Raw genomic sequence first — 12,014 nt, 5'->3', positions numbered from 1 at the left:
TTGGTTCGATTCGCCTTGAATAAGAGAGTTCAAGACTTTAATTTGTTTCTTCCGCATGACACAATTGCTTCAAACGGGATTAAGGCGGTGTTTAATACTATTCCCCATTCGCACCAAGTTTTAGATGAGGACGGATTAGCTGAGTCTGATTTAAACCACTTGTTCCCTAAACCTGAGACCGAACACCCTTGTGTGAATTCTTTTAGTGCATTCAATTGCTTGAAGTAGCTAAGAGATCTAAGTCTCAAGTTTGTATATGTTAACGGACTTACTGGACAAGTTCTGGAGTGCATCTTGTCTCACTGCCCAGTTCTTGAGCGATTAACAGTGGTTCAAATGCCTAATACTCCAAGTTTGGGTCGTTTTAAAGTTATCGGTCCATCGATTGCCTTGAAATACTTACGCGTTCGGGTTAATAATTCTGTGAACATTGAGATTTGTGATGTCAACCTTGTACATTTATTTATGTTGGATTTGGGATTAACTTGCGGCTTAGGAATGTTCCAGAGCTTGGTTGAGGTCTCAATTTCTGTTTCCCGGATTTCATTTGAACAGTGTAATTTTCATCCAGAGGTTTTAAGGCTGCCTGGATTTATGGTTAGTATTGTGTTGGTTTTGAACTGCCCTCTTGTTGGATTATGTTAGCGCCTTATTACTTTGTTTGGTTTTCAGCTAAACAATGAGATACATGTACTTCCTACATATTTAAATCTCAAGCATTTGACACTAGGAGTGAGGGAACTTGACAGTTGCTGCCTTCTTCAATTGGCTTCTTTTATGATGGCATCTCCTTATTTGCACAGACTTGTATTGCAGGTATATTCTTACTAAAACTTGGTATTTTTCGAGCTGTTTGGATAACTCTGTTTATCCTCAATGGTTTTATTAGGGCATGGTGCCATATGAGATATGTGGCGTGCATCTTTCTTACTGTCTTTTATTTGTCATGTCATTTTTTTTGGGGTACTATTACGAGATCATACCTGCAATCTCTAAATTGATGCAACTGTGGTTGAATTTAGTTTATTGCATTTTTTGTGCAAATGTGCAAGTATTAACTATCATTGAGATAGATGATGATCGAAAAAGCGCGTGTTTTTATTATGGTGCATAGTCAGTATTCTTGGTTCTCATCTGATACACTAACTTGTTTCCTTGATGCAGTTGTCAAACACTATATCTTTTAGATATTATTATTTATCTGAAAAGAGTGAGATTAAGCAAGCTCCCAAATGCTCCCATCATTTCCTTAGGGTGGTGGAAGTTGCAGGCTATCATGGTCGTACCGGTGATTTAGAACTTATCAGGTACTTGATAGAGAATGCTGTTGAACTAGAAAAACTTGTTATCAGTCCTGTTGAAGAGTGGTTTGGTCCCTGGTCCCGGAGTCATCTGGGTAGAATTCATAGAACACCGGTGAGGGAAGAAAAGGTGGAAAGAAAACAAGCTACTCAGCAGTACTTCCTTCTACATTAGAATTCATATGCAGGCTGTAGCAACCGCTTTCAATATCAGGGACTGTGACAGAATCGACATTATTAGTTAAAGGCCAATGGGACTATTACCTTCAACACATTTGTCTTCGCATTTAGCCATTTTGAGAACTGTTAGACATTTTCCTCAAGAGTGAAGTTCAAACTGAATCTATTATTGCTTTAAGTTTTTCTCATATTGGTATTTTCATATTTGTGTCTCCAAAGATTTTTCTTTGCATTTTGCTTATTTTAGAGTGTTTGTGCTTTAGCTCTAGGCCTCTATCAAACATTTCATGTATGTGTTTATATTGGATGCTATCTCCGACTATCATCCAAACCCTGAACACACATCGTGTTTTCTCGTATCGTCCAATTCACAACTGATCGTGTATCCAAGTCGAACTCAAGACTTCTCACTCGACAACTGATTGTGTATCATAGTCCAGCTCAAAACTTCTCACTCACGCATAAAAAAGAGAGCAGCCTTCACTGTGGGCTGGCCCAATAGCATTATCCATTGTTCGTTATCCGGCTGCTTCCTTAAACAAAACCATCACTCTCATCTCGACCTCATTCTCTCACCAACACAAGGCAAAACCCAAAATCTCAGAGACAGAGAGAGAATGTTGAAGTTCTTGTCGCGAGTGAGGATCGAGTTCAACGCGTTGGACCCACGCACGGCGTCGTGCATGGAGTTCTTGGCGCAGTGCAACGCCACCAAGGCCAAGGAGTCCAATCCCAACTGCGCCATCCAAGTCAAGCGCCGCACCGACGACGAGCCCCCCAAGATCACCGTCACCTTCGTCAACGGCATCGAGGAGGTCTTCGACGCCACCGCCACGCCAGCCCAGAGCATCAGGACCATGATTCTCGATAAGGGTCAGATGCTCGAGACCGAGCAGATGTTCCGCGACGCCGGCGAGGCCTGGCCGGTTCTTATTCCTGCCGAGGAGCTCACCCAACACGCGCCCGGTACCAAGGTTAGTGTCTTGTCTCGTTTTCCCTTTTGATTTAGAGGTGTTAACTCACTGCGGCATTTCGTCGAACATGTCTTGTTCATTGATGAATTGAATGAAAGTTGGGTACTATATATGAGTTTAGTTATACTTTGGAGCCTGTTGTTATGATTCGTTGTTATGTGACCATTAGTGTTTGATAATTTGAGGTTGAATGAATTATTAGTATAGCCATTAGTGTAATCTTAGGCTTTGAGGCTTGAGCTGTAGCATTGCACTCGCTAAACAAGGTTGAATACTTGCGACTATGAGGGCCTTATCACTTGTGAATCAAATTTCATTGGTTTTTATGATTAGTGAGTGTTTTCTACGCTAAAACTAGGATTTTTGGCAAAAAAAAAATTGCATGTTCTTGTTTTTCCACCAAAATCTTCCAGGCCTCAAATTATGGTTTTTGAGTAGTTTTTGAATTGATGGAACTGAAAAATCCTGACTCAATCGTCTCTAATCAGTCTAATGAGTCTTCCCAGAGTTAGAAAGGAACAGGATCATGTGAAATATAGTCTGCAGATGCTGTATAGCTGAAGTAAGAAGTCAGGATGTTGTGTTTTTAGTGTTCGGAAAGAATCGTTAAGCATCTTTATGCCTGTCTATTTGTGTCTGGAATGTTTGCTACTCCATAGTTCTGGGGATCATTGAACTTAAGGTCATGGGATGTTTGACAGTTAACGACTCGTCCTGCTGCATTTCTATATCGTAAGAATAGGGGGGGGGGGGACTTCTATATCATTCCACGACGTTTTACATCTGCAGCCTTCCAATGGTTGTTAGGGAGACCTTTCTTTTTATTTCCTTCTTTGTAAAATTTCTTTCATCACGGGCCTCGAATTATGTTTCTGCTTCGTATTCTTGTCTCACAATGCCATGCGTTGTTTCTTTCAGCCAAGGAAAGCAGCAGAAAAGAAGCAGTAACGTCTATGTTGTGTGATCTGCATCTTGGAGCAATTTCGTGGTCAATTCTGCTAGACATCAGTTCATGTGTCCTTCGGTAAAGGGAACAAGTATAGGCGATTCTGTGTTTTGATCAGTTTTTGTTGTGGAAGCATTTGCTAACATGTGGTTGTTAAAATCCTGGAGTATGAAGTTGTTTTGACCTTTAAACATTATTTGTCATGAATCATGATGTAAGTTAAAGTTGGGAAGAATCGATAAACCAGAAATAAACCACTCCGTTCTTACCTGTTTTCTGCAATGCACGAATACAGCAACTGTATTTCCAATCGGCATCGTCAGTACCATTGAATTCGAAAGGGTCGATAGTGTTGTGAAATTATTGTATTTTGAGGTTTGCATAAAATGGTTGAGCATGAATTCATACCTCTGAATAAAATTAGTGGCGTTTCCCTACTAGTAGGATAAATGCATCTCATGAGAACGTCATAAACTTATTCCTAACAATATCAAAGAACTTCCAAATTTAACAGAAAACGATGGAAACTGCACGCTACTAGAAATTCAACCACGATCTGCCCAAACTGTAGTACGGTTTGGGATGTCAACTGATACATACAGCGAGTTGTGTAAAAGCATACAAGCTGTAATCGAAAGCCACACACAACTGTCACACAATATTTTGAGTTTATGGATTATTATTTGGCCAACAGACCAACTCTATGTTGTAAATACAATTCACATTTTTACCAGCCAGAAAGTAAAATTACAGTTCACAGATACAGTGCATTTTAGCGGTCTTCCCGCCGAATTGCATTGGGGTTGGAGATCATGTCCATCAGCATCTTTTCTGGTGAGTCCTCCCAGTTTGCAAATGTTTTCAAGTCAACCTGGAAAAGGAGGCAAGGCAAGAAAATAAATAAATTGATTAATACCTAGAAAATGAAGAAGATAGAGCTAAATCAACTCTGTAGGTGCAATATATGACCAAGCTTGACGTAGGCGGATTACCTTTCTTCTTTGTTCAGTGAAAAGTTGTTCCCTATCCTTATATGAATCCTGGACATCCTTTGCACCTCTCCCACCAAGTCCCCAAATCTCAACCTCTGTGATCAAAGCGTCAACAGGTAGGAAGCCCTGAATTGTAGCAATTAAAGTTTAGAAATTTAATCATGTGACCTGATTCGTCATTCCTTCTAGTCACAGCTTCAAATAATCCAAGGATTATACAGTTAAGTCTGCACTCATTGCAACATTTCGATTATACCTGTTCAGGAAAGAGGGAGCCAGACTGATAAGTTTTGTCAGCTGCATGATGGCGAATCGTAACCTTCGAAAAGTCTTCATCCACATAAATTCTCTCATTTCCCATACTTCCACCAAATCCTATACCAACAGGCTTTGGTTTCGCCTCATACACCTTGCCAGTGGGATGGAGATGACTATACACAAAGTTCCTTTCCTTTCCTGTCATTGATCAGAGTTTTTTTTTTTCACAGTTAGTTCCACAGAAGAACACCACCATTTCTACGTCAAGAAATGCGATACTTAACTTACCAGCAGGTGGATACGCATGAAAGACTGGACTTAAAGCATATAGACATCCTGAACTTCCATAGAAGAGATCTCTATTCTCAAAACCTTGATGTGTGAGAGCACCTATAATCCAATTTCTTTTATTGGCACTACCATCTTCTGATGTTGCAGCAATTAGAACAAGCAGAGGACCTTGGTAACCTTGAACATTAGACCAGAATCTATTCAACCCTCTCCCATGAAGATGTGACCTACATATTATACCATAGATGCTAAATAGACAAAACTTGAACTGAAAGGTATGAAACACAATAAGCCAAAGGCACAATCAATATATTAGCACAGTCTGATCTCTGAGAGAAAACAGAATATAATATCCACAAATAGGAGAGAGTTATTTTAGTTGATGACTCTGAAGCTAAGGCTGTAGTTGCAACTGTTTTACATCAAACATGCAGAAGTGTCGAGTGCATCCACAGATGGGCAGGCAATTCATACATCACAATATCAACAAAGACAATGACAAACCTGTAAAGTAGGTCATTATTTATTTCATTAGCATCAGTAGGGAAGCATGCCCTTGATATCTCTTCACCTAGTGGGCCTGTTAGTGTGAGGGAAATAGCCCATGCTATTCCAGGGGATAAAAGAGTAGAACTGCATTCCACAGTTGAAGAAGTATCTGCAGCTGATGAAGTACCAGCAGCTGAAGAAGTCAAACATTCCACTCCAGGCTGCCATAAAAAGCCATTTCCAATCAGATAATATAAACTTCAAGTTAATGAAGGAGAACACTCATTGACCAATTGCATAAAACACAACCACTGTCATTGTCATAAGTGCATTGTCACTTATAGCAAAGTTTTAATCAATGAACTAAATCACAAGTTATCACTGGCTGAGCATCACGATAATGAACTACAATACAAATGGAAACATGAAGATTAACCTAAACCGAGAAGACTAGATACCTCTTGAGAAGCAGAATGTTTGAGTACCGCATAAACAAACTCCGAAAAGCAACCAGGAAGACTAGGCACTGTCTTCAAAACCCAAGTCAGAAACTTCCCCACAGGAAGCTGAACTTCCTCACCGGAAAACTCCCACTCCCACACATTCACCCCACTATCACCTTCAGCACATGACTCAATTGCAGACAACACAATGTGCTTAACATCCGGCACACACAAATTCCTTCCCTCTTTCGAAAACCAATTCATCCCCCAACACATCCAAAGAAGCATGACCACATCCACGGGCATAAGCCACCCGGTAATTTTACAATCATCATCACCAGTCTCAAATTCCAAATTACAATTTAAACCGGCTTTTTTAACCGTGGCAGTAAAAACTCTAAGTAAAGTAGTAACAGACATGGATAAAGGCTTTCTAGCACAACACCTATTGTAGCCTCTAACGAGCTCAATCCAACTCACTCCGCCTTTTTCCGATACGAAAAACAAGTCCGCTATGCACGGTCCGAGATGATCCAGCACCGCCGGAAATGAATCCGGAATCGCAGTAGCTCCGGTCACCGGATTCTCGTAACTCAACCGGAAGCATTGCTGAAAAAAGTTACGGTGATGATTCACAGTTAAAACTCTTGGTTTGATTTATAGAGGTAACGATGAAGTGAAAAATTGAACGAACCTGAAGAGAATCGGAGGGAATAGCGCCGGAGTGAGGATCGGCGAGGATAGAGAAACACTTCTGGAGAGTGGAGAGAGCTCCGGTGGAGGCTGCTAGGTTTTCAGCCTCTCGTTGCTCGATCGGAACCGACTGCTCCGACGAAGTTGACGCTCCCATTTTTTGCGCTGGATTTTCTCCGCGAAAATCTCTTCCTCCTCCCCAAGATATATTCCTTTTCGTTATCCTGAAAACGACGTCGTAATTATATCATTAGTGACCACGTGGCGCAAAAAGGCACCAGATGGCGCCACGTAGCGGGTTCGGGTCTTGTTGCTGATCCAACCCGAGAAGTTGGCTATTCTAATAATAGGGGATCCAATAAACCAGACTGCAAATCTGATTAGGGTTTTTGCTGAGATTTGAGCTCCAGATTTTATCTTCATCTCCATCAAGTTCAATGACGCCGCCACCGGGTCTTTACTCCGGCAAGAGCAATCTTGCTCTGGTAACTCTCCACCGCTGATAGTTTTACCGATTCGTTGAGTATCTTAGTCTCCGGTTGTTTTTATGGAGAAATTTGAAGTCGAAATTTTGATTCTTGTTTGAATTTCTGAACGATTTGTTAGGTTGCTCGTGTTTCGGCGTTGACTTTCGGTGTGGTTTACGGAAGCGTGAAGCATAAAATTCTCAAGGTTTGTGGCTCATCCTCACTCGTTTTATACAGATCTGCTTCTTGTTTTGTGTTCATAGTCCTCTTGAGAATTCGTTAAAATGCGATATGGATGTGCTAGAATGCTTCAATTTTGTTAGTCCAAATTCTATTGATTTGGATGCAAATTACTTGATGGTTATTGGCTTTTGATTAGGCCCCAAATTTGGAAAATTTATGGTTCAGTTAACTGCATTGTTCGATTTGAAAATTTCTGAAAATGTTTCTGTTGTGGATGGTCTACTAAATCAGTAATAGGGAAATGTGTTTCCTCTGGTGCTACTGGTCCGATCCTCGGGTTCATTCATCAACTGGTTTTATTTTTCCTGAATCAGTAACCAAGAAATAAAACCTGTAGAATTGAATGAATTAATGAAGATGTGAATAAACATCATGTTTCTATCGAAGATGTTATCTGAGAGGAATTTACTGTGGGAGCAATGTTGTGGAGCTAATTAACACTCTTCATTTTCTCTGTCTTGTGACGAAATAGGGAAGAGACTGAGAGGGAGATAGAACATATCCCTCTGCTGTAGTTTGCTTTTTGTACATATTGATTATCCTACAGCTCGGCTTGTATAAATGCTCACTTACTTTCTTCCTCTTGTGATGTCTAGTCGAAGGCCAAGTCTCTTGCGAAAGCTCAAGCAAAGGCGCATCATTGACGTCCTAAAGTGGCAATGGCTGTGCTTGGATCGTTAATAAGAACGTCTACAATCCTGTTCCAGTTGATGTTTATTTGACTGAATCAGCCTTTTGTGAGCTTTAAAGTTTGGTATAACCCAGTCTTTTGGGAGCTTTAGACAATGTATTGATAATACAGATAACCCAGTCTTTTGTGAGCTTCATTGTCTGATAATGCAATGCCATTTTTGTAGGTTGCATAATTGTTCTCCAGTAACTCCTTCATAGTGTTTTACTGCTAGTTGAATTGGCATTTGAGAAATAAATAAAATGATTAACGAACTGCTGCGCAGGGTGAGAATTACAGTACATAGAATTCCAATCATGAGCAGTAGATTTATAAACAAGTTTAACAAACCTTGATGAACAATAGATTTCTAAAAGACTTTGCCCGTTTCTTTTTAACAAAATGTCATCGCTCAATTGCCTAAATAATAGGAGCATTTACATTTTTTTAGAGGAATTAATTTAATTCCAAGGATCGTTACACAGACTATGATATCCTCTACGTGTAATTCCAAATATCCTCTACATGCGGAGGAATTACTTTGGTAAAAGTTGAAGACATCCTATTTAACTTGGCTAAACTATGCTTAACGATATTTGCCGAGCGTCTAATAAATAATAGGAGCATATATTAACATCGTAGATCTTTGTGATATATACCTCCGTAATAGTAAGTCAAACATTACAAATTACCATTCGAATGGCTCCATGAGAAGACTACGAAATGAATTAGAGATAAATTGGAAAACATTATGAAATATATGTAGGTAGTACTATTTGGTTTTGTCAGTTAACCACCCGTAAGTGGTGTAGTGGAATCAGTGAGCCTCTATATTAGTTATTTTCTGGCCGGAAGAGAACTGCGATGCTCTTTCAGCCAGATGGGGCCCGACAGATGAGTAGTCTCACGTCCAAAGATCTGTGGTAAAACTTCTTTTGAAAATCCGAAGGTGCAAAAAAATTACTTGGGAGGGTAATCAAAAAAAAAAAATCTGGTTTTGTCACTTCTGTGTTTATGGCCATTAGAATTTACAACCGCACGAGGCCACGTTACAACCGCGACCGACACAAAGCCGTGACAAAAGCCACCGTGTCTTAACCACTCTAAATCTCACTTTAAGCACCTCTCTAATCTCACTACACTCCCAGTCTCCTCTAGTCCACTTGCCTCGCCAGTTGACTCAGACAGCCCTTTATTCACTTCTCCAAGATGGGCTCCGTCTCTCTGAAGATCGGCGACGGCACCGCCAGATTCCGACGCGCCACCCTCTGCTCCTCCGCCGTCAACATTCTCATGCTCTTCTCCGTCCTCACCACCAACCTCTTCGCCCTCTACGCCTTCACCTCCTCCTCCCCAAAAGACCAACAACACCAACACCTCCTCCACCACAACACCCAGAAGAACATGTCCCTCATCTCCGAGCAGGTCTCCCTCATCCTCCGCGAGATCGACTCCTCCCAGAAGAAGCTCGCCCAGATGGAGAAGGACCTGCTCGGCTACGGTAGCGTCGATCTTTCCCGCCCCAACACAGCTACCGAGCTCAAAACTTTCCTCCAGCATCACGCCCTCCCTCTCGGCAAAGACTCGAGAACCGGGATCACGGAAATGGTGGCTTCCGTGGGCCATTTATGCGACAAATCCGCCGAGTTGTTGTCCCAGTTTATGAACTACAAGGCCTCTGGGCCATGCCCCGACGACTGGAGCCTGGCCCAGAGGCTGATCCTCCGCGGTTGTGAGCCTCTGCCGCGGAGGAGGTGCTTTGCCAAGACAGTGCCCAAGGTTGGTTTGACTAGTTTGCCCCTTTCGCTTTGGAAGAATGTTAGTGCTAAGAGCGTTACTTGGAGTGGTCTAGGGTGTAAGAATTTCGAGTGCTTGAATAGTAAGAAATCGAGTAGGGAATGCGTTGGTTGCTTTGATTTGGGTAATGTGGCTGAGAAGCAGAGGTTTGTTAAGGCTAGGAGCAAGAATGATTTTGTTATTGATGATGTGTTGGCTTTGGGAGGTGGAGGGATGAGAGTGGGGTTTGATATTGGAGGTGGTTCTGGTACATTTGCAGCTAGAATGGCCGAGAGGAATGTGACTGTGATCACAAACACTTTGAACATTGATGCGCCTTATAGCGAGTTTATAGCTGCTAGAGGGCTGTTTCCGCTGTTTTTGAGCTTGGATCATAGATTTCCTTTCTACGATAATGTGTTTGATTTGGTTCATGCTGCAAGTGGATTGGATGTTGGTGCAAAACAAGAGAAGTTTGAGTTCTTGATGTTTGATATCGATCGGATATTGCGGCCTGGAGGTTTGTTTTGGTTAGACAACTTTCAATGTGCTGATGAGGAAAAGAAAAGAGACTTAACTAGATTGATCGAGAGGTTTGGATATAAGAAGCTGAAATGGGTGGTTGGAGTGGATTCTTCTACATCAGGGTCGATTTACTTGTCCGCAGTTCTGCAAAAACCAGTTAGAGTATGATGATGATAGGGTCCGGAGCACAAGAAAACTGCAATAGGTACAAACCTCGGATGCTCTTAACATCAATTGCTTGTTACGCACAGAAATACACTGGTTTTAACATCATCATGAAATTCCTTCAAAATTGCAATAAGAGCATCAATTGCTTGTTTTCCCTGCTGCAAACTGGTGGTAGAGGATGAATTCTATTCTCTAATTGAAAAGCTATATTATTGCTTGTTCTGTGGACAATGTTTTGTTAGGAAATGATAGAATTAGTATTTGATGCATTCTTGAATCTATTAACTTACTAAGGTATTCAAGTATTCAACATATGTTATTTGTTTGTTATCATGGTCTGACTCGCTAGCTGATGTTTGGCCTCATTGTTGCTAAAATATAACTCAAGTAATTAAATTGAATCCTCTTCTGTGGTCGTGACTTTATTTTTCTACAATTATTGTGCTACTGTTGTTTCCATCATCTAAGACTGAAGCAGTTTTCCCGTGTCATACTATATTGTGACATATATATTCTATCTAAGACGGAAGCTACCTTCACGACTTGATCTTGTTGCCCCAGGCAACAAACATGTCCGGAGTACCAAAAGCAAGCATGACATCTAATATAGATAAGCACAAAGATTGGTTTCTCGCATCTTAAACTGTCATTTAGAGCTGCTTGCTGTGGCTAAACTGCTAAAACTTATCATTGTTTAAACATCTAGTCTAGCTCTTATTTAACGACCACTTTCGTCTATACATCAACTGATCTTGTTTCAATTTGAATATAATAGGATCAAACATCTTATCAATCAAGCTCAAATAATAAGATCAAATATCCTATTTAATCAAACACTGCTATGGCAATATGGCATGATAGTACAACCTTCTTAGTCCCCCTAAATATGATTCCTGGCCATTTTCTGGTCCCTTCCCTTTCCCACCATCTCACCATCTGCAGAAGAACTGGAATTGGTTACTTCTTCAGCAGTGTTGCATGGTTCGAAGCCACCTTCTGGTTCCTTCCTTTTCAAACCACCTGCAGAATTCGAACAAAAAAGGGGCAATAGTCGATGCTCATTAGCAGCAGATGCAGAGCAAGTGTCCCCTGCATTTGTTCCACCAAGATTGTACCCAAACAGCTTAGGAGTCTTATTACTTCTTCGCAGAGGGATGTAGGGTTCAAAGCCACCTTCTGGATCCCTCCTTTTCAAACCACCAATAGAACTTGAACGAAAAAGGGACAGCAGTTGAGTCTTGCTATTACTCGCCGGAATTAGAGTTTCGGGGATGCCACTTCTGTTTCTTTCAGGACTAATCACCACGTTGATTCCCATGATACGTAAAACTGAAGCATCAGGTGCAGCATTATAGAGTAGGGAATAGTTGTTAATGTTTGGCTCCTCTGTGCCACTCTTATCAAAGTGCTCGTCCACAAAAGGCACTGGTGATGAAGACGAGGACAGTGGTGGTGAGGCTAGAGGAGATGACCTGCAATGGTTTAAACCACATGCTAGATCGTCTTTGTCATGATGTCGATGGTTTAAGTCAATATTCAACCTCTCATATAAACTTTGCTTCACTTCCCTTGGCCATTCATGGGGATCAGATGGCCTT

The 12,014-nt window shown here is 41.2% G+C and overlaps 3 protein-coding genes and 1 long non-coding RNA gene across 4 annotated transcripts; 3 read left to right on the top strand and 1 right to left on the bottom strand.

Annotated features, from left to right (window-relative positions):
* The first annotated feature begins 2,033 nt into the window (after positions 1-2,033).
* Positions 2,034-3,671, top strand: LOC126784538 (uncharacterized). Its single transcript, XM_050510002.1, has 2 exons — positions 2,034-2,455; positions 3,374-3,671. The coding sequence occupies exons 1-2, from the start codon at positions 2,099-2,101 to the stop codon at positions 3,401-3,403; spliced, it is 387 nt and encodes a 128-aa protein (XP_050365959.1). The 5' UTR covers positions 2,034-2,098; the 3' UTR covers positions 3,404-3,671.
* Positions 3,672-3,936: 265 nt separating this feature from the next.
* On the bottom strand, positions 3,937-6,747 carry LOC126783146 (uncharacterized). Its single transcript, XM_050508557.1, has 7 exons — positions 6,569-6,747; positions 5,890-6,483; positions 5,447-5,652; positions 4,940-5,169; positions 4,650-4,849; positions 4,394-4,519; positions 3,937-4,272 (listed from the first exon to the last, which is right to left on the bottom strand). The coding sequence occupies exons 1-7, from the start codon at positions 6,722-6,724 to the stop codon at positions 4,174-4,176; spliced, it is 1,611 nt and encodes a 536-aa protein (XP_050364514.1). The 5' UTR covers positions 6,725-6,747; the 3' UTR covers positions 3,937-4,173.
* A 168-nt stretch (positions 6,748-6,915) lies between these two features.
* On the top strand, positions 6,916-8,101 carry LOC126784423 (uncharacterized). The gene is made up of 3 exons (XR_007670923.1): positions 6,916-7,052; positions 7,174-7,239; positions 7,874-8,101. It is a non-coding gene; the product is annotated as an uncharacterized LOC126784423 (long non-coding RNA).
* Positions 8,102-9,105: 1,004 nt separating this feature from the next.
* On the top strand, positions 9,106-10,728 carry LOC126783044 (probable methyltransferase At1g29790). The gene has a single exon (XM_050508425.1). It carries the CDS (start codon positions 9,157-9,159, stop codon positions 10,414-10,416), a length of 1,260 nt encoding a protein of 419 aa, XP_050364382.1. The 5' UTR covers positions 9,106-9,156; the 3' UTR covers positions 10,417-10,728.
* The last annotated feature ends 1,286 nt before the right edge of the window (positions 10,729-12,014 follow it).

This window comes from Argentina anserina, chromosome 2, assembly GCF_933775445.1.
Source record: "Argentina anserina chromosome 2, drPotAnse1.1, whole genome shotgun sequence".
Taxonomy (NCBI): domain Eukaryota; kingdom Viridiplantae; phylum Streptophyta; class Magnoliopsida; order Rosales; family Rosaceae; genus Argentina; species Argentina anserina.
This window is presented reverse-complemented; position numbering and strand designations above follow the sequence as displayed.